The sequence below is a fragment of the Lonchura striata genome, chromosome 33, assembly GCF_046129695.1.
Source record: "Lonchura striata isolate bLonStr1 chromosome 33, bLonStr1.mat, whole genome shotgun sequence".
NCBI classification, from domain to species: Eukaryota; Metazoa; Chordata; class Aves; order Passeriformes; family Estrildidae; genus Lonchura; species Lonchura striata.
Window position 1 is genome coordinate 608335 of NC_134635.1, and position 22189 is coordinate 630523.

Here is a 22189-nt window from a genome sequence, read left to right on the forward strand (position 1 = left end):
AGGACTGGGCAGGGGCCAAGAAATCAGTTGGTTATCTATCCAAGCTTCTGGACCCTGTCAGCAGGGGGTGGCCCACCTTCTTACAAGCAATTGTGGCAGTGGCAATATTAGTAGAAGAAGCCAAAAAGGTAACGTTCGAGGCTTCATTAACCATCTACTCCCCCCATAATGTAAGAAGCATCTTGCAGCAAAAAGCTGACAAGTGGCTGACAGACGCCAGGCTTCTTGAAATATGAAGCCATTCCAATCCATTCCCAGGACCTGGAGTTAAAGACTACCCCGGCACAAAATCCTGCCCAATTCCTGTATGGGGCAGTCCCAGGGGACCCCCGCCATAACTGTGCTGAGATAGTAGAATTACAGACCAAAACACGACCAGATTTGGAAGAGGAAGAACTCGAGGAAGGGGAAAAATGGTTTGTGAATGGTTCTGCAAAAGTAGTGGAAGGTAAAAGAAAGTCGGGATATGCAGTCATAGACGGGAAGATGGGAGGGGTGGTAGAATCTGGGCCCCTGAGTGCAGGGTGGTCAGCTCAGGCCTGTGAGCTGTATGCAGTATACAGGGCTCTGCTGGGACTTGAAGGGCAAAAGGGGACAATTTTCACTGACTCTATATATGCATTTGAAGTAGTGCACACCTTTGGAAAAATCTGGGAAGAAAGGGGTCTGCTAAACACAGGGGGAAAAGGGCTAATTCATTAAGAAATAATTAGACAAATCCTAAAACCCATTAGAGGACCAGAAGCTATTGCTGTGGTCCATGTAAAAGGACACCAAACTGGAATGCAATTCAGGACTCGAGGAAACAATTTAGCTGACAAAGAGGCAAAAAGCTCTGCTTTGTTAAAGGTAAATACCCCAGAGATTGAGAAAGGAGAAGCTCAGAAATTCCCCCACCACCCCTCTGAAAAAGAGATAAAGGCTTATCAAGAGATCGGGGGAGGGTTGGAAGAAGGTAAGTTACCAGATGGGAGGGAATTGTTATCAAAGGAATACACCAGGAAAATTTTAAAAAGATTACATCAACAAACACACTGGGGGGCCCGAGCTCTGGCAGAACAATTCCTGAGATTCTTTTGCTGCAGAGTTATATAAGAATTAACTAAACAGGAGGTACAGGGGTGTATAATTTGTAAAAAAATAAATTGAGCGAACTCCAAAAGGTTAACAATAGGGAGTCGCCCAGTAGCTTACTGGCCTTTTGAAAGGGTCCAGGTAGATTTCACCGATCTACCTAAGGTCAGGAGATACAAATTCCTATTAGTCATAGTGGACAAGCTTACCCACTGGGTAGAGGCTTTCCCAAGCTCTCAGGCTACAGCCCAAACAGTGTCAAGAATTTTATTGGAAGAAATTATACCACAATATGGATCAGTAAGCTGTATTGATTCGGACCAGGAAACATCAAAATTTATTAAGCAATTGGCAGATGCTTTAGGCATTCGGTGGGAATACCACAGCCCGTGTCACCCCCAGAGCTCAGGGCAAGTTGAGAGGATGAATCAAACATTAAAAGCCCAATTAGCCAAATTGATGTTAGAAACAAGAATGTCATGGACAAAATGCCTCCAATTGGCCTTATTAAATATAAGGACTATGCCTCACTCCAAAATGGGACTTTCACCTTTTGAAATGTTATATGGGATGCCTTATACCCATGGTGTTCCTGTAGGGCATCCGAGATTAGATGATAGACAAATACAACCATACCTAATAGCATTAAATAAGAATCTTGAAGAATTGCGAAAGCAGGGGCTGATCATGCAGCACAATCCTCTTGGCTTCTGGATACATAAAATACAACCTGGTGACAAAGTGCTTGTAAAAGCATGGAGGGAATCCCCATTAATGCCTCATTGGGAGGGACCCTTCATTGTTCTTTTGACCACAGATACTGCTATACGAACTGCAGAAAAGGGGTGGACACATGCATCAAGGATAAAGAAAGTCGAACTCCAGGATCAGGCACCAGAGTGGAAAATCACCTCCCGCCCCAGAGATATGAAGATAACCCTGCACCGGCAAAGTAAATGACTGAAAACATCTCAATCAAACTTTCTGTGCCAGAGTGTAACTATTATCCTTTTGTATGTTTCCCTTATGAATACTGTTGTAAAGTTTAGACTGCTTAAACTAAGTGGGTTGTCTGGGAGTGCTTTGAGCAGGAGTTAGACCTGACTAACCGTTTTCTGGTAATAGCCACAAGGCTGAGATTGTTTCAATTAGATTCAATAATCTGGTGTTCTCCAATATTAGAATGGATTAAGGGAGAAATTACTTGCAAAACTAAAATTATTATTGTTGAGTGTCATAGGTTGAACAACGTGCAGGCTCTGCTGAACTACACCAGGGAGGCATTTTTAAACAGGTATGCAGCTCAGCCTGAGCATGAAACCACAGACGAAGATTCCTGCTGCCAAGAAGATGGTTTGCCCCACCACTGGAGGCACCCCATGGGCACTGGGAATGGCAGAGGGATCCTAGCAGTGGGAGTAATCCTGGTGAGCCTGAGCCTAGCCACATGCCTCAAGGGGGAACTTGGGGGCAGATACCCAGAGAAGTTACCCCTCACCTCATGGAACTGCAGCAGGGGTAAGCCTAATAAGCCATGTCTTAAAACAAACACTCAACAGGGGATATACAAATTAAAGGGGAAATCAAAAACATACCGTGAAAACGGACAGTCAGCTCATCAACTGCAATGAAGGAGCACAGGGGAAATCTCAATTCCGGTTTGTAACGAATGTAACCGTACTGTATGGGTTGGGGGAAGGCAAGAGTCTATCTTTGTTGCTTATTTCCCAGCTAACCCAGTGTATTACAATCTGAATAAAATTAGTATGTGTGTAATGGGGGGGAAAAACCTACTGGGTGGGGAGTAACCTGAAATATGAAAATAAGATACCTCTAGAAACTGAGCCAATCATTCTGGACCTCTTAGGGGACCAGGATGACAGAGTCTGTCTGCAGTATGACAAAACGTTTTGTTTCACCAAGGATAAAGAAGGGGTAGACCCAGAAAATAAAATAAAACAGGTAATGCAAGAGGTAAAAAGACAAGAAGCTGAGATGAGGAAAAAGAGAATAGAACAAGAAAGGCTAAAATCCCTAAGCAATTGTATGATCAATTAGAAAAACAATATGCAAAATGGGGATTGCCTGCCTCAGATCAGAATCTCTTTGTGGAACTGATGCAAGAAATTTCCACAGAGCTGAGGTTGTCTAATTGCTGGATCTGTGGGGGGCTAAAATCCGCAGAAAAATGGCCTTGGAGGGGTGAGGGTTTGACTCCTGAGCAACTACTAAAATGGGAAACGGGTGGGACCCCCAAAATAATTCAGAGACCGGAGGGGTGGATACTAGACCAACGAGTAATTGGAAAATTCTGCCTTAGCAGAGAGGGAGGGTTATATTCAGAAATTGTAGGATACACTCCATGTGTTTTCACCCTATCTATAAATTCCACCAGCCACATCAAGGTCTGGCAGCCCGAAAGCCCTACTGGGTACTGGAGCCAGGATAAAAAGGAGAACTGTGAATGGAGTGACAAAATTGGGCTCTGCTGGTACAAAAAACCCCGGAGCTAACCCCTATCGGTCAATCAGCAAACTGAGAAAGTATTGGGAGGAGCCTGAGAGCATAACAATCAGATGGAAAGCACCTAATGGATTACACTGGATCTGTGGGAAAAAAGCCTACAGTGAATTACCTCCACGCTGGAAGGGATCCCGCACGGTAGGACTAATCAGACCTGTTTTCTTCACCCTACCCAGGTCAGAGAGTAGCTCACTAGGAGCCCCCTTGTATGAATCCCTGAACCGAGAAAAAAGGGGCTTAAAGAAAAAATTCCCTCTCACTGGAGGGAAAAAAACGTGGGGAGAGGATGAATGGCCTGCTGAAAGGATCATTGAATATTATGGTCCTGCCACATGGGCTCAGGACGGGTCGTGGGGATACCGAACCCCCATCTATTTACTGAATCGCTTAATAAGGTTGCAGGCTGTAGTGGAGATTGTATCCAATCACACTTCAGGTGCTCTTGAATTATTATCCCAGCAACACTCTCAAATGAGGGCTCTTGTGTATCAAAATAGGATAGCCTTTGATTACTTACTAGCTGGAGAAGGAGGTGTGTGTGGAAAATTTAACGAATCTCAGTGCTGTGTAGAAATAGATGATTATGGAGAAACCATTAGAAATCTGGCCACAGAAATTAAATGAGTAGCCCATGTTCCAGTACAAAAGTGGAACTCACTTCTCCAGGCATTATGGTGGGATCATTTGTTAGATGGGGCTTGGTGGAAGAAAATAATTTTCTTCATTTTATGTTCAATAGCAGGAGTCATATTCCTACCCTGTCTCATCCCCTGTTTTATAAGACTCATCCATTCGGTGGTACAGGGGATGCAAATAGCAGCTTTACCTACAGACCCAGAAGCTGCCCTTGGAAAAACAAATCAGGTACCAAAAATAATGACACTGGGAGAAGAAATTCCTCACAGCAGGGCAGCTGAGGCTCTAGCAAAATTTGAAGGGCAAATAAAGGGAAAAGAACAAAACTACAAAATTTACCAAGATATTCCAGATGTAGACTAGAAGCCAGTCTCAAGGTAGTCAGTACACTACCTTGAGAATGAATAGAGGTAGAAATTAGGGCGCAAATTAATGGGTTAATATAGAAGGTGGGGGATTGTTATGTGTAATAAATACAATTCACACCATTCCTTGTATGAAATATGTAATATTGGAAACTTGTTAGATTATGCCCATTGTATTAGTTCTGCCCCTGCTCCCCTCCCCCCTCCCCCCCCACCTTTTTTGCAGGCGAGACTGAGTGTATATTGGAAACTGATTTACAAGAAAAGGATGTGGCTCGGCTGGGTGATGGGCCATCATCGGTGCTGATCGTCCGAGATGGATATCATGGAAATCATCAGACAGATCCATGTGAATGCAGCCTTCCCGTAAACTCCCAACAAGAAGTTACCTACTCTGGACATTGAATTATTTCTCCTCATCACCAAAAAAGAAATTCTTATTAACCTATGGACTCTGAATAGAAGAAAGGACTGATTGCTAAAATCTTGGCCTCAGGCAGAATTTTCCCTATAAAAACCGCCTGTACCAGGATGGAGGTGTGGGCATAGGTGAAAACCTTTGCTGAGGCTGACTCCTTGTGGCACACCCAGGGTCGACCCCGGGTTCGGCTCTGTCCTTTCTGTGTGGCTGGCTAGATAGAATTTGACCGCTAATAAAATTTTTTTTATTTTTAATCTGGCTAAATAAATTCTCATTTATAACAGTTTGACACTGGCACAATGCCAGCGCCCCCATGAAAATGTAACGTATCAATTGAATGTTGTGAAATGCAATCTAGAACAGAGCAAAGCAGGCCAAACTTAATAACAAAGGGAAAACTTTATTACACTACTACTACTACTACTATAAAGGGGGAAAAAAAACCCACACAAAATTCAAAATGAAAACCTTTCAAAACATTCCTCCTCCCCCCACCCAATTCCAACAAATCACAGCGAGACACATTTGGACCCTTCATCCAGTCTTCACCCTTCCACATAATCAATACTGAGTCCATCAGGGGAGAGAGGAGTCTCCCTTGCACCATAGACCCCCAGGAAACACAGCACCTCTTGTGTTTCCATGTCACACATGGCACCACCCAAACACACCGAGCCAGTGCGACACTCTCCTCTCCATGTCACAGTGCTCTCACCACCGTACATGGACAGAGACTGCTTATAGGGCCCTTTTAAGGATGCTTTGCCAAGGACCAACAGGAACAACAGTCCAGTGTCTCATTTTGGGACTACAGTCCCCCCCATTTTCCCCTGGGGCCAGGGGTCCAAGAACAGAGATAGCCTTCTCTTCTTCTCTGAAGACGGAGGGCATCTTCACACCCTCCTCTGCTGACCTCTGTTCATTCCTGAGCTGGTAGTTACTGGAGGAGTTTCTTGGCTCACCATTGCATCCCCCTAAAATGCAGTCTGTCTTGGAGAAGTTGGTTCACTCTATGGCTAACAGGAAGAGTCCAGCCAACAGCCTCTCCATCACCTCCCCCCAACCTTCTTTCCCTAACAACTGAGGTCCCAGGCTGTCTCTCTTTCCTTCAAATTGAGGAGGAGCAATATTTCACAAAGCCTTCATTTCACAGGAAAGGGCTAAAATTCCCGGACTCCCCGGATGGCTGAAATCTCTTGGCCCAGGATGCTGTGCTCTCTCCCACGCTGGGCATCTTCCCCCACCTCCTCCTTCTCCTCTGCTGACAAACTCCCAGGTGTCTGCAGGCTCTCTATGTCTTTTCCTCTAGGTTGGGGTGGGGGGAACAAAGACATCTCAGACGTTCTCCACCCTTCTGTCTGCAGAAACTGGCCCAGCTCAGTTCCACACCCTTCACCCCCTGGCCTACCTCTACAGGCCACATGGCTTTTCTCCTCCCCCACCCAGCTCGCTGCCGGTCAGGGGAGGTCTGCACCCTCCGATGACCAGAACCAAAGAGAGCGAGTTCTCCTGGGAGTTCTGCTTTTAACCCCCTCTGTGTTCTCAGAGGCGTGTCCACTTTCAATTGGTCACCCCAAGTGTCAGTATCCAAACCTGACCCCTGACTGGACTGACCTCTTCCTTCCAAGAAAATTCTTTTCCCATGTCAAACCACAGCACCACCCACCTGGTCAGCTCAGACAGTGGAACTGTATTCCCTTGTGAGAGCCTGTTAATTTTACTGGGACAAGGCAGTGAATGTTTTTACTAATTCTAAGTATGCATATGGGGTGATACATACATTTGGGAAATTATGGGAAGAAAGAGGTTTATAAACCTGCAGGGGAAAGATGTTAGCTCATGAGAGCTTAATCTCTTGCCTATTGGAGGTAGTGAACTTGTTATGAACAAAACAGAATGCTGGGACACTTTGGCTTGAGCTAAGTACTAACATTGAAATGTTAATTAGCTGGGAATCACCAACAACCCCACCCACACGAGGACCAGGATGCAAAATAGACCAGTGGAATCATGGGAGGGGGTTTTGGGGAAGAAAAACACCCCTAAATGGAAAGCTGGGCACAGTGGAGGGGACTGGATGGGTGCGTTGGTTGGGGAAAAAGGAACCCCATCACTAGTCTGTGTTTGACCTGTCACCATAACCTGCAGAGGACCAGATTGGATTAGGCTGTGGGAAGCAAAAACAAAGGAACAACTCTTCCTGGTGTTACCAGGAGGGAAGGAGAGGGATAGCTGCTGCTGGACTTCGGCAGCAGGCTCTGCACATCCCCTCTTCCTGGTGTTACCAGGAGGGAAGGAGAGGGATAACTGCTGCTGGACTTCGGCAGCAGGCTCTGCACATCCCCTCTTCCTGGTGTTACCAGGAGGGAAGGAGAGGGATAGCTGCTGCTGGACTTCGGCAGCAGGCTCTGCACATCCCCTCACCCTTTGGCTACCAGTGTGCCAAGAGGAAAGGAGAGAGAACAGTCTGCTGATTGGGACTTCAGATACAGACTGCACACCTCTTCACCTCGAGCTACCAGTGTGCCACAGAGACTCCAGGGACAGACTCTGCACGCCTTCTTCCCCTTCGGCTACCAGGAAAGCTACAGCAGTGGGGGTGAGCTCCATGTTGAGCGCTCTGCCCAGCTGATATTTTTAATAAAGAGCTGAATATTAATAAAGGCGTAGACCCTGTTCATTACAAACTTACCAAAAATGTTAGCAATAATACAAATCAAAGGGCACCAGGCAGGGTGCTCGGAGGAGATAATAGGACTGGCTGATGAATGAGCTTGGAAAGCTGCATTGTTGCCAAAAATATCCAAGATCCTCCTTTTGCTCCCAGTAACTGTACCGCTGCCAGAGAAACTATCTTTTCCACCAGAAGAATTTGAGATAATTAAAAAGAGTGGGGCAGAGGAAAGAGGGCATAATTGGTTTACAAGGGATGGTAAGCAGTGGATATCAAAGGCTCTGGCCTTACAATTGTTAAAGCAACTCCATGAAGGGAGTCATTTGGGCTCCCGAGGACTGGCAGAAGCCTTCCTCAAAAGGTATGCTGCTGTGCGTCTTTTTATTCTGGCTAAACAAGCTACTGAGGATTGTTTGATTTGTGTGAAAACCAATAACAGAGTGTTATATGTATATATGATAATTTGTGCAAATAAAATTGTCATATATTTTATACTTATGTACTGTTAAGATATACTCTTATAAGAAGTTTTTAAAAACACCCGAGCCAGTGACTGGGATTGCAACACAATGTTGAAACCACCTGGACAAAGGAGGGAGGACTCCATTCACAAGCAATTGAACATGGCCAGCCCGGAGATGGATCACCCATCAAAGTGATCACCCATCAAAGTGGTCCAAGGAACGCCCGACGATAAACAAGCGATAAATATCTGAAATTGAGATAGCCAGAGCTATCAGGGAGATACATCTCAATACCAAATTCCAGGAAAGTGATTACAGGTGTTCATCACTCTCCGGACATGTATTGTTCAACTTGCCACAGAGAAAACTCCACCTGAATACGTGCAGTCCAAAAAGGAATAAAAGGGACTCTGCCTTGAGCAAGAAAAATCGTGTAAAAATTGGTCAGACAGGACAGTCAGGGTGGAGCATAGGAGACCCTCTGCTGCAGCGGTCAAACCTGTGTCTCACCCAGCGCTGACACCCGGGGTCGGCACTGACCTTAATTTTCTTTTTGATAGCGGCTTTTCTTTTTTGTTGTTATTTTCTAAATTTATATTTGGTTCATTTAATAAATTTTCTTAAATTAACAAATTGGAGCTTTCATTTATAACAAGAGTTACAAAGAAACTTGCCAGGCGAGGGAGGCTTTGGGCTGTACATCCCTTCCAGAGATGCCAGGTGGATTTTACTGAAATGCCCCAAGTGGCAAGATTTAAATATCTTCTGGTAATAGTGTGTCAGTTAACAGGGTGGCCAGCTGTTTCAGCAGCAACAGGATCAGTTATTAAAGTACTAGTTATTAAAGTATTAGTTGGAACTAATAATTCCAAGATATGGGACTGTGGAAGCAATAGACTCAGGGGAACTCATTTTACATGAAAAATTCTTCAAAGAGTTATGACTGCCTTAGGGATACAATGGAATCTCCATACCCCCTGGCACCTCCAGAGTTCAGGCCAGGTTTAGAGGATGAATTGAGAAATCAAGAAATATCTCCTGAAGCTGGTGATAGAAACTAAGATGCTGTGGATACAGCTCTTGCCACTGGCTTTGGCAAGAATAAGAGCCAGACTCATGGCAGATATTCAGTTACCTTCTTCTGAATTGATGTTTGGAATTCCTTACCCTTGTAATTCTCAGCCTAGTGGGGGAGTAGAGATAAGTGATGTATATTTGAAACAATATGTGGCCAGGATACTGCCTCTTGTGAAATCTTTTTGACAGGAAGCTCAGCTGGCACAGACCCTGCCTTTAGACTTCTGCTGTTCACAACATCCATCCAGGAGACTGGGTCCTAGTTAAGGAGTGGAAAGAAGCACCCCTGGTGGTAAAGTGGTGTGGACCTTTCCAAGTGTTACTGACCACAGAAACAGCCATCAAGACAGCTGAACACAGGGGGACCCATCCATCACACCTGGGTAAAGGTCTCTGAGGCTCCAGAGATTTGGACATCTCAGCAGAAGGAGAAGGATGGGAAGCTGTGACTGACACTCTGCAGGGGTGGACTGGAGCAGTAGCCAGTATGTCAACATCGGGGGAAGCCCTGTGTGCCTACCCACAGACTGCCTACTGAAATAGTTCGTGTGGGCATCTCTGCTCCTGGATCTCCAGTCATTGGGGGCCAGTCCTCACTGTCATTATTTTCTTTCTTAAGCTGTTTCTGTGCCTTCTCTTGACACAGGTGGTGTGGAAGACAACGTGAAAGTGAAAATTAGGTTAGGAGATTATATTACACTGTTTCTCCTAACAATCTTACCCTTATATTGTCAGTTAGGTTGGGGCCAAAAGTGGGAAAATAATTTTTTAACCTTGGGAGAAGAAGTAGCAAAAACCTTTAACCTTAGCAGTTGTTGGGTCTGCAGAGGTCCAGGGGGATCTGAAAGCTAGTCATGGGTGGCCAGCCCAGTCAAGCCTAAATGGTGGGTTAGTACCCTCTGTGAGGTCCATAATGGAATAGGATTTTGGGATGAAGAAGGAAGTCCATAGCAGCTTTGTTCTGCTGAAAGAAGAATTTATTGTCTAAATAGAACAGAAAACATATATGTGGTAAAAAGTGTTTGTGACCGGACTTTATCTTTGGGTTTAGATTGTTGTACCCCCAACTGCTTTCCTTATGATTGTTCTGGATATCAAGGCAGATGGAATCAAACGTATGTTAAGCTCAGTAATGGTAGCTGGGTAAGGTGTTCCTTCCATAAATACCAAAAGGATTTTGAAGGCTGTGAAGCAGAAGAGAAGGATAAGTTTTTTGACCCCTTATTTTTAAGCTGTCCCCAGGATAATGCCATAAATAGGACACATGTTGTCCGTGACTATCAGTGGAAGTGGCAACATTGGAACAGAACTCAAACCCTTTTTAATAGGCTCTGGTCCAGATCTAACAAAACAGATCTGGGATGTAACTGCAGGTGGTAACCTCATGTGGGAGCTTGGAAATGCAAATACTGTGATTCTTATGGCAGGGCAACTATTGATGGGGGACCACTAGGCCAAGGAAGGAAGCTGTATTGTGACCCACCCATTGATGATGAAAATTAGAAAGGTCCCATTGCCAACGGGACCTGGGCTTTAAAAGGGCCTTACTGGATTTGTGGCCAATATGCTTACCTCAGCTTACCCCTAGACTGGTCAGGGATATGTTACGTGGGGTATATTAGACTATCATTCTTTCTGCTATCACAAGTTCAGGGAAATCAGTTAGGAATCAAGGTATATGATGATCTAATTAGAGAAAAGCAGTCAACTGATCTGTCCCTGGTTGGAGGGAGCATCCAAAAGTGGGGTGAAGATGAATGGCCACCTGAACAAATTATACAACACTATGAACCAGCCATATGGAATCCTAATGAATTAATATCAGGTACCAGAGAACCAATTTATAATTTAAATTGGATAATTAGGTTACAAGCTGTCTTTGAAGTAATAATGAACCAGACGTGCATCAATTGACCTCCTTGCTGACAATCTACTCAGATGAGAAATACAATATAACAATATTGGATGGTATTAGACTATCTATTAGCAGAAGAAGGGGGATTATGTGGCAAATTAAATGACTCAAACTGCTGTTTGCAAATAGATGACAATGGAAAGGTGGTGAAACAAATAACAAAAGGAGTAAGAAAGTTAGCTCATGTACTTGTTCAAACATGGAAAGGATGGGGATGGGACATGTCTTCATGGTTACCTGGTGGACTATGGGTTAAACAAATACTTTTTTTCTTTTATGTGCTGTAGCAACTCTAATCTTTCTACCATGCATAATCCCTTGCTTAGTACAATTTATTCAACATGTGATCAAAGGGATGCAGGTAATAGCCACGCCTACTGATCCAGAGATGACGACAAAAGGGCAGAAATTAATCTCTTTGCAAATAGTTGCAAAACCAAAAAAGACCCAGGAAGAGAAAATAAGGTCAATGATAACTAAAGTTTGTAAAGACAATTATTAAAAATAAAAGAGGAGGGATTTAGAGCCATAGTGGATTTGTCTTTACAAACAAGTTGTGGGTCTGATGGTAGATAAAACTAGCACTGGGAGATAAAAGAAACAATGAGAATGACTCCATGGATTGATGAATGGAAAAAGATATTTGCTTTTACAAATAAACTTTAGGTTTGCTAGACATTGAAAGATGAAAGGAACAATGGAGATGAAAAACCCCTAAATTCCATAAGAATTCAAAATTAAAAGGAAGTGTTATACATTAGAGGGAAATCTCTGGCATCAGGCATATCAGGAAATCTGTACCTCTCAGGTACCTCAGCCAATGGGGAAAGAGAAAAGGGAAATGCCGACAAGAAATTAGGATAAAAAGCAGGCTGCGTCCTCCCAGAAATTTCAGAGACCCCAGGGGAATGACCCATGGCCTCTCCCTTTATTCAAATAAAGTAAAAAGGATTCCTCTGTCCCCTTTTTGGATATAAACCTCTGGTGTTTGTGGATTAGCTTTCCTAATACTCCTTCGTCACTGCTTTACACGCCCACCAGGGCCCTGGGCAGTCTGCTAGCGCGGCCAGAGCTGCCTGTGGTGGCCAGCCGCGCCCCGGCCCTCCCCGGGCCGCGCCCCGGCCCTTCCCGGGCCGTCTCTCCCAGCGCGCGGCCCGGCACGCGCCGCCCGCCGCCACTGCCGCCACCAGTAGGCGGCGGGGCAGCGCAGGAGGCGTGTCCTGCGCAGGCGCGGAGTCCCTGCGTCTGCACGGGCCTGGACTCCATTTCCCAGGGGGCATAGGGCCCCCGTGAGGCGCGCTTCGGTGCGTCATTTCCGCCGCGGTGGCGCTGCCTCGTCCTTGCGGCGTTGGCGGCGGCAGAGGCGGTGAGGGGCGGTGAGGGCCGGGGCCCGGGGGCCTCGGGACGGAGCGGGGGCGCTGGGGGGCGGCTGTAGGAGCGGGTTGGGCCTGGGCTCCGAGGGGGCGGGAAGGACCGGCCGGTTTCTGGCGCTGGAGCGTCAGAGTCGGGGTGTTCCGGGGGCAGCGGTGGGTGAGGCCGGGCGGTTCCCCGTTGGGAAGTGTCCCTGAGCCCCTCTGGGCCCCTGGGTGAGTGGGCAGGAGCAGCCTGGCTGCATGCGCTGCTGGGCTGCGCAGGGCAGGGCTGGGGAAGGAAGGGGCTCCTGGCACCCCCACTGGGACGGGCTGGGCAGGCGGGTCGGTGCCAAGCCCAGGAGGTTCAGCGAGGCCAAGGGCAGGTGCTCCACCTGCACTGGGGCAACCCGAAACGCAAACAGACGGGAAGAATGGATGGAGAGCAGCCCTGAGAAGGATTTGGGGGATGGGTTGACAAGAAGCTCAGCATGCCATAGCAACGTGCACTGGGGGCCCAGAAAGCCAACACTGTCCTGGGCTCGTCTCCAACAGCATGGGCAGCGTGTGAAGGGGAAATTCTGCCCCTCTGCTCTGCTGAGACCCTCCCCTGCAGAGCTGCCTCCAGCTCTGGGTCCCCAGCACTGGGAGGACGAGGAGCTGCTAGAGTGAGTCCAGGGGAGGCCACGGAGATGATCCAGGGGCTGCAGCCCCTCTGCTCTGGAGACAGGCTGGGAGAGCTGGGGGTGTTGAGCCTGGTGAGGAGAGGATTCCAGCAAGACCCTAAAGCCCCTTCCAGGGCTTACAGGGGTCCCAAGAGAGTTGGAGAAGGACTTTGGACGAGGGCCTGGAGTAACAAAATAAGACTTGCCGCTGCCAGAGAGCAGAGTTAGATGGGATATTGGGAAGAAATTGGTCTCTGTGAGGGAGGTGAGTCACTGGCACAGGTTGTCCAGAGAAACTGGCTGCCCCATCCCTGGAAGCATCAAAGGCCAGGTTGGATGGGCCTTGGAGTGACTTGGTCTAGTGGAAGGTGTTCTTGCCCATGACAGGGGGTGCAATTGGACGTCCTGTCCAACCCCAGCCACCCTGTGACTGTGGAGTCCAGAGGCCCTGACATTGAAGCACTTTTTGCATTTAAAATCCCCATCAAATGGGGCTGGTCACATCTGTAGTGTTCCTGTTGTCTCCTTGTCCTCTCAGCAGGGTGGCTTCAGAGGCACTGTGTTTGGGTAAGATGGGCCACGTGGCCTGAAGCAGGGACTTGTGCAGGAGATCATAAAAGCCACTGGAGGGAGTTGGTGGTTCCTCAATGGGTGGAAATAGGGAAGAAAAAATGTTGGAAGTGCTGTGCTTTTGAGAATAACTAATTCTGTTGTGTTGCCAGGCTTTGCAAGGGCAATTAACCATTAGTTGCTAAAACTGATGAAATTGTTAATTACCAAAGCTTTTGCACTGGAAGAGGCTCAGTGATCTGAAAGCTTTGCCCATTACTGAGATGTGCAGGGCCAGGGGTTGGACTTGATAATCCTTATGGGTCCCTTTCAACTCAGGATGTTCCATGATTCTGTAAAGGGCAGTGATACTGTCCAGGGCTTTGAAAGGGGAGAAGACCATCAACTTTTCTTCCTTGGCTGTAGGTCTGGGACACTGCTGTGCCAATTCTTACATCCTCACAGGCAAGTGCTCAGAGATTTCAGATGATCAGTGACATTCCATTTCCTTGCGTTTCTAGATGAAGCTCCCACTTCTTGCGGTGTTTGCCCTGGTGTCTGTGGCTCGCTGTGAGGATGGCGCCAGGCTCCTGGCCTCCAAATCCCTGTTAAACAGATACGCAGTGGAGGGCAAGGACTTGACTTTGCAGTACAACATCTACAATGTTGGCTCCAGGTAAGCCCTGTCCAGGCTTCAGTACTGACTACAAGCAAATGTTCTCATAGTCTCCCAATGGGTGGCTGCAGGGTACAAGGTGATTTCTGAGCTCTATGATATGTGATATCCCTCTAACTCGGAGCTTTCCAGCAGTGCCTGAAGGATTGACCCTGAAATTTACCTATTCCTTCCTCTTCCATTGTCCCTGCTTTCACCTCATGGCTGCTCAAGCTGTCAGTCCAGCATGGTATAGTTCCTGTGGTGTCCTGTGACACTGCTCCCCCTGCATGCAGCTCACAAAGCTCTTGGCTTTGTGAAAATTCCTTTTGCTATCAGGACTTAACTAAGGACCCGACAAAGATAGAACAGAACTTCCACCATGCTGGTAAAAAGCTTCAGGCCAGAATGAAAAGCTGATTGAACAAAATATAGGACACTATTAAAGTGCTTTGGGATTTTGGTTTTAGATTTTTTTAAGGCAGAATAATGCATGCTGAATGCAGTACTGCTAAGAGAAGAATATGTGGTGCTGTAATGTTGGATTAATACAACATTAATGAGCTCCTGTAATTTTATATGTGCGATTTGGTTATTTTTTAGGCCAACATGTGTATCCATGGAATGGTATCTGAAGTTCAGCAAACTGCCAAATCCTATTGCGGAAAAAAATGGTGTTTTTCCTGTCGTTGTTGTTTCTCTCAGCTTTGCCTTCCTCCCTCTGCAGTCTCCCTGTAAGATACCTCAACTCTCCTCCCCGTCTTCTACCAGTGACATTTCATCTCTCAAAAATTAGTTCTTCTTCTTGGTCAAGATGGAACTGTCAGTGTACTTTGCTGCAGAGCCTGTGAAGCAGATGGCAAAGCTTAAGATTCCTGTCTCATCCCTCTCTTTGTTGTGTTTAGCGCTGCCCTAGATGTGGAACTGTCGGATGATTCCTTCCCCCCAGAAGATTTTGGCATCGTCTCTGGCATGCTCAGTGTCAAGTGGGACAGGATTGCTCCGTATCTTTTAATGTTTTGAAATTTCTCCCAACTCTCTTTCTTGCCCCTGAGCATCCTGCAGCTTTGTCCTGTTTTCATCTGCTTTCCCTGAAATTCCTTCCAGAGCCTGGACAGGATGCCACATCCAAACCCCTGCTCTTCTGGATGGTGCAGTGTAAAAATAAAGTTCCTTGCAGACAGGCCCAGGTCCTGGGGTAGTTCCTCTGCCTGTGGAGGAGCAGCTGGTTCAGCCTCAGGCAGGTCTGGCTGTCTGTGAGCACGAGCACTCAAATTTGTCAGCAGCACTGACTTTTGCACGTGGCTCCTGGTTGCTCTTTCCCGTCTCCTCACTTTTCTTCCTGGGACGAAATACAGCAGTGTTCCTTAACGTCCAGCTCCCAGAGCGAGCAACGTGTCCCACACCGTGGTTCTACGGCCTCTCAAGGCTGGGTACTTCAACTTCACCTCTGCCTCCATCACGTACCTGGCTCAGGAGGGTGCCCCGGTGGTGGTAAGTGGCTGATTTATGGGATCCCTGCAGATACACCTGGCGGCGCTCCTGGAGGTGCATGGCTGGGGATGATGCATGTCCGTGTGCTCTCCCCCTGCCCAGTTGTGGAGAGAGGAGGAGAGGTGGCAAAGCCTGTCTTTTCCCTGCCTTTTCCAGGCTGGCTTCACCAGTGCTCCCGGACAGGGAGGAATCCTGGCTCAGCGTGACTTCGACAGGAGGTTCTCCCCTCACTTTGTAAGTACTTTCAATTGGCAATGGAGAAGTGCACCACGGCAGCTGCAGCTCAGTGTGGTGGCTTCCTGCTTGCACGTGGTGTGTGTGGCTTGCCCTGCAGTCGCCTGGAGAGCTCCAGTGGGAGCTGGAGTTAATTCCTATCAGTTCTCCAGAGGACTGTCACAGAAGCAGCTGAGTTTCCATCCCAGCTCCCTGTGTGAAGGAGCTGCGCTGTGGCATTTGAGCCAGAAAATCTGAGAGTAGAATCCTAGAGCCTCCTAGGCTGGAAGGGACCCACAAGGATTGTGGAGTCCAACTCCTGGCCCTGCAGAAGACAATGCCAGGAATCCCAACCATGCGCCTGTCAGCCCTATCCAAACTCCTTGACCTCTTGTCAAGCTCGGTGCTGTGACTCTTTCCTGGAGAACCTCTTCCAGTGCCTGGGAGACCATCGTCTGGGAGAAAGAGCCTTTTCTTAATATCCAGCCTTAATATCGGCTGTCCTGATACAGCTGTGGGTGCTCCCTGGGGTCCTGTCATGGTCACCTAGGGCAGGGGTCAGCACCTGCCCCTCTGCTTCCCTGTGTGAGGAAGCTGCAGACAGTGTGAGGTCTCCCCTCACTCTCCTCCTCTGACCTCATTGCTCTAAGACTCCTCTGGCCTGGATTGTTTTGACTTTTCTCTTAACAATTTCTCCCTCTAGCTGGACTGGGCGGCATTTGGCGTGATGACCCTGCCCTCCATCGGGATCCCCCTGCTGCTCTGGTACTCGAGCAAGAGGAAGTACGACACCCCGAAGAGCAAAAGGAGCTGAGCAAAGTCCAATGCCAGCAGCAGCCCAGAGCTTGGGAAAGGACAACCCCGAACCCCCAGAACAGCGGCTGGGTTGGGATGGCACAGTCCCCTGCGAGGTGCTGCCTGCGCCGTGCTTCAGCCCTCTGGGCAAAGGATTCGGTGGCTGCAGCAGCAGCTGTGAGGTGTCCTCTGTGTTCTAATGGAGAAACAAGCAAACAGAAAAAAGAACAACCAGAAGTCCCAAAGTGCCTTGTCCAGCCCCTTTGGAGGTGGAACCCCTCTCTCCTCTGCAGCTGCAGCAATCCCAGCAGCACAGCATGTTAGTGCCTAGAGGGGCCTGTCTGTGGGGCTCTGCCCCTGTGCTGCCTCCAGCTCCCATCTGCCTGCTGCAGTTTTCTATCCTATCTCAGGGTCCCCTCCAGGTGCTGCCTGCCCTGTGGGACAGAGATTGCTCTGGAGACACCACAGAACTGATTTAATAGAGGATGTCACAGCTGCTGCTTTGCCCTGTTGATGCTGTTCCCTGGCCCACCAGACTGCCCAGGTCCATGGTGGGCTTGTAAAAGCCATGAGGGTGCAGTGCATGGAGGAGCATCAGGGTTAAATTCCTCAGGAATCAGGTGCACAGGCAGGGAACTCCCTGCAGTGGGGATGCTCTGCTTAACTACACCCACCCAACACTCCCTCCCCTAGATGGGCTTCAGCTTTCTGCTGACAGTGGATCAGGACATGTTCTCTGCCGTCAGTTCTTCATGTGCCATTCTCTGACCCTTTGGGTGACACTGAACCGCTTGGGACACAAAATGGTTGCTGGTGGCTGAGGAGGGCTAAGGGCCTTGCAAAGAGGGGACACTGGAACCCAGAAAACGGGCAGCAGCTGGATCCAGCATTCCCAGTCTGCAGGAGGGGGGCTTTTGCTGGGGCATAGAGCCAAGAGTGGGGAGCTGAGCCCCAGCAGCCTCACCAAGCCTTGCTGTGTCTTGTGCCACTACAAGGTCTTGGAGAGTTGGGGGACTCCTCCTTACGTTTGTGGGGAACCCTTTTGGAATGGTTGTGCCAGCCCTGGCAGTGCAGTGTCACCATGTCCCCCTCCAGCAGTGCCCATACCTGCAGCACCAGCCAGTCTGGGGGACGGGGGACTTGTCACACCCCATAGCAGCAGGGACCACCCATTGGGTCATACCCAGTGCACCAGTGGTCCCCAGTTCCAACACAGGGGTCCCCTTGCACTGGGATGCTCTGGGATGTCCCTGCGTGCAGGGGACAGGTTCTGGTCATCAGGGGGTGACCCATGAAGTGGAGCCCACCCAGAACCCTTGGGGTGCCTGTGGGTGCCAGGCTGGGGACACAAATGCCCCTTGCCATCTGAGACTCTCATGGGGGGCCTGACCATTGCCAGGTCTGTCATGTGTAGGTGTCACTCTTGGTGACAGTGAAGTGGTTGCATACCTCCTGCCCCCGTCACTGCCCATCCTTGTACCAGGTGGTGGCACTGGCGGTCCCCAAGCCCTGACAGGTCAGTGTCATCCGGTCCCACAGCACCGCTGACCTCCAGGGGGATTCCATGAGGAGCTGGGTGGTCTGGGCACCTGTGGGTGACAGGGGACACCAGCCTGCCAGGGCCAGTATGGGGCTGGGGACAGTGGGGTGGGAACATGGCATCCCCCGAGGAGTCACCAGCGAGGCTGAGGCTCTGGGCTGGAAGGGAGAAAGGACAGGGCTGGGTTGGGGTGGCACTGCGGACAGGCACAGGGGCATGGGTTGTGGGGTCTGACCCCAAAGTGTTCTTGTGTGACACTGACCCCTTGGGGTCGGGGAAACTATGGTCACCCTGTAGTGAGGCAGTGCACGGGGACACTGTAGACAGGCCCGAAGTGGGCCATCCAGTGCTGGCACAGGTCACTGCCACCAGCCCCCTGATGCCTCCCCAAATCCTTATTCCACCATTATTGTCCCCACCTTCCCGTCTCCTCTCGTGAACACAAGACCACCCCACGACCCCAGTCACCAAACGCATGGGCTCTGCTGACATTGGGGATTTAAGGGAACCCTGCAGTCCCCCTGTGCCCCCTCCCCTCCCTGTCCTGGGGGTGTCAGGCCCGTGCCTGGGGCACTCACCCCACAGGAGCAGCACCACCTTCCCAGCTATCCTGGCATCCCCGGCCATCCAGGCTGGCTGCTGCAGGCTATTAGGGCCACTTGTGCCCTGGGTGGCGGCTCTTCAGAAAAAGGGGAAGAAGCGAGATCAGGTCTCATCCCCACATAAAGGTGGCCCTTGCTGGGGGCGTGGTGACCACAAGCTGGGCACAGGCAGTGAGCAGAGTAAGGACAGACTTTGGGACAAGGCTGGGTGGCACATGGTGGGACATGGGGTTCCCAGGAGTGGGGGGTTTCAGAGGGTTTGAGGAGCCAGGGATGGGTGTCCAGGGGAATGGGGAGTACCAGGTATGGGCTCCCTGGTGAATGGGGGTCCTGAGGAGGGGGAGTCACTGGGGATGGGAGTGCCATGGGAATAGGGGTCTCCAGGGCGAGGAGGACTCAGGGATGGGAGTCCCAGGGGAACGTGGGCTTCAGGGATTTGGGGCAGGGGATGAGGATCCTAGGGATTAGGATGCTGGGGGAATTGGGGATCCCATGGGCCTGGGGGGGGGGTTCTGAGGGGAGGGGGATTTCAGGGGATGGAATGAACTGGAGAGGGTTACTTGGGAATGGAGGTACTGGGCCATGGAGATCTTGGGGAATGTGAATACTGGGAAGAGGGCCTCAGGCAAGGGCAGACATAAGGGGTGCGTGTCCTATGATTAAATTTCCAGGCGAAGGAGGTTCCAGGGATGGGCAGTAGCTGGCTGGGTGGGCCTGTGGGTCGAAGCCCCTTCCCTGGATGCTGCAGATTTTGGGGTGACCCAGAGCCAAGCACAGTCCCCACAAGGTGCCAGTGGTCTGGGGGTCACCCGAGGCAGATTCCGAGGTGCTCTGGGTCTGTCTCCCCAACCTCTAGTGACTTTTTTCTGTTTCCATAATTTAATCCCTTAATTTCACAACACCCCTGTTTGTGCCTTGATGATCCTTGGAAACTCCTGAGTAGGGAGAGGGTTGGGGGAACCCCAGGGTGGGGGAAGCAGGGCTGAGGGGTCTGCAGGGAGGGCTGGGGAGGCTGTGGGGGAGTGTCCTAGTTTAGGGCAGATTGGGGACAAAACCTCTGGAAGGAGCGCCCCTCAGAAAACAATCCCTCATGGCCCTTTCCCCCCCCCCAGTTCAGGAAGAATTTTCTCAGAGAGAAGTAGAAAAAACCTGTTTATTTAATAAACAAAACACTCCCCAGCACCAAAAAAAAAAAAAAAAAAAAAAAAAAAAAAAAAAAAAAAAAAAAAAAGTAACAACAACAGATGACAAAAAACTTTTTCACCACTTTGGAGAGATTACAAATCCAGAAAGTCTCTCTTAGGAATGATTGCCCGGGTCTGGCTGCTGGGGATTGGTCTCTGGCACTGGGGGTGGCTGCTGCAGATCACAAAATGCAGGCCCTCGGTGTTCCTCGGTGTTTCCCAGGTCCCAGTCTGGAGCAGGTTGGAATGATATTCAGGAAAGGGAAAGGGAAAAAAAACCCTAAAAACAGTCCAGGGAAGAAAATGGACTGCTTAGCTAAACTAACTAACAAACAAAAGCAGAAGCAAGAGTGAGCAAGCAAAGCAAGCCAGCCAGCACTAGCCTCTTCTAGACAACAGACCATAGGGGGAGGTGAGCCGGCTGATAACAAGATAACAAGACATAACAAACCTTCACTTTCAGAGTCAGTTCTGGAAGCACAGAACATAATATCAAACATTAACAGAATACACGACTGGGGATACGAACATCATAACGTCACCCTAGGACAGGGTGTCCGTCTGTGCCCCCAAACATTGTCACTTTCTCCTGCAGCTGAAGGAAGAGGCCATTTGTGCTGAGTGTCACACAAGGGGGAGGTTCTTTCATGGGGTGACACATCAAGGGGGGTCCTGTCCTGGGGGATGGCACCTCTGGGAGTTTTCAGACTTCTCCATTCTTGCTCATCCCTTGCAGGTCTGAGCCATCAAGAGCAGCTTGGGAATGGAGCCCCAGGCACAAAAGGAGATCCCAAACTCCTGCTCCTTGAAGCCAGTGGCCATCCAAGGGTGGGGCCCAGCCATGGCCCAGCCCCACTGCACAGGGGTGGCCACTGGCCAGCCCTACTCTGGCCAGCCCCAGGTGGCAGCCAGGACCTGAGAGTCCCCCCAGCCCCCTTGGCTTTGATTCTGGCAGCTTTAAGCTGCTGCAGAGGTGAGAATTCTGTGGGGGAAGTGGCCTGGCTGTGGTTTGGTCAGCCCTGCAAGAAGCACAAAACCCAAAGGGAGCCCAAGCAGTGGCTCTGAGAGGGCCTTTGATGTTTTTCAAGGCAGGGCTGGCTGGAAACGCCCCTGCAGGGGCAGCTGTGAGGGAACCAGTCTAGGAATGCATCAATTGATCATTTTGTCCCTTGCAGCAAGGTGTTTAGAGAGCCCCAGAACTACTGCAAATCTCACACCATTCTGCTCAAGAACCTGACCTGGACCCTCCTTCTTGAACAAAACCTGCAGCCCTTTGGAACCTCCCAGAAGTAATGTTTGTGTTCTGGATATGCACACCAGAAGAGAGGAAAAAGTGTGGAAATACTGAGCAGGGGCTGCTCACGAGGGCCTGGGGAACAGGGGTGTCACAGCAGAAGCAGGCAGTGCCCAGGCAGGGGAATTCAGGGCAGACTGGAGTGGATTTACCAGGGAATCAGACCCTGAGGCACACACGGGCATTTCCACAGATTCCAGGGCACTGTCCCAAGGATGGACAGAGCTTCTCCCCTTTGGGAGCAGAATCCATGGGAAGCCAATTGAGTTCCAGGGTGAGAGAAATGGGAAGAATTCCTAAATATGGCCCCACAAAAGGCTTCCTTATGGGCTGGGTTGCTGCCCAGCAAGCACAGAACAATCCCATGGAGCTGTGGGACACTCAGGGAGATTCCACACTCTGTGCTATCCACAAGGAAATGCTGCTGTGGGATGCACCAAGGAGCTCCTAAATGGAACCAAAAAGTCTCATTTCTTCTTAATTTGCTTGTGTTTTACTTGTAAGCAACTTGTTGGGCAAGCGGTGATTCAGAGCATTTTATACCTTGTCAGTTTGATTTTCTGAGTTTGTTTCTTATTGGAAAATAGTAGTGTGGGAAAAGACTTTTGCCTTTATTCTATGGATGTATAGTTTTGTCTCAGTGAATTGGGCCTTAGGTATTCCCTGGGATGTGTGAGCCAGGAAAAAGCCCAGGGGTGTG

The 22189-nt window shown here is 49.3% G+C and overlaps 1 protein-coding gene across 2 annotated transcripts; it reads left to right on the top strand.

Moving 5' to 3' along the window:
• Nucleotides 1-12438: 12438 nt before the first annotated feature.
• On the top strand, nucleotides 12439-17365 carry LOC110471594 (translocon-associated protein subunit beta). 2 transcript variants are annotated; one of them, XM_021532314.2, is made up of 6 exons: nucleotides 12439-12515; nucleotides 14234-14388; nucleotides 15273-15371; nucleotides 15753-15861; nucleotides 16018-16095; nucleotides 16778-17365. In XM_021532314.2, the coding sequence occupies exons 2-6, from the start codon at nucleotides 14234-14236 to the stop codon at nucleotides 16886-16888; spliced, it is 552 nt and encodes a 183-aa protein (XP_021387989.1). In that variant the 5' UTR covers nucleotides 12439-12515; the 3' UTR covers nucleotides 16889-17365. The 2 variants fall into 2 exon arrangements, with proteins under 2 accessions (XP_021387989.1, XP_021387990.1); XM_021532315.2 differs by having other exon boundaries at nucleotides 12469-12525.
• The last annotated feature ends 4824 nt before the right edge of the window (nucleotides 17366-22189 follow it).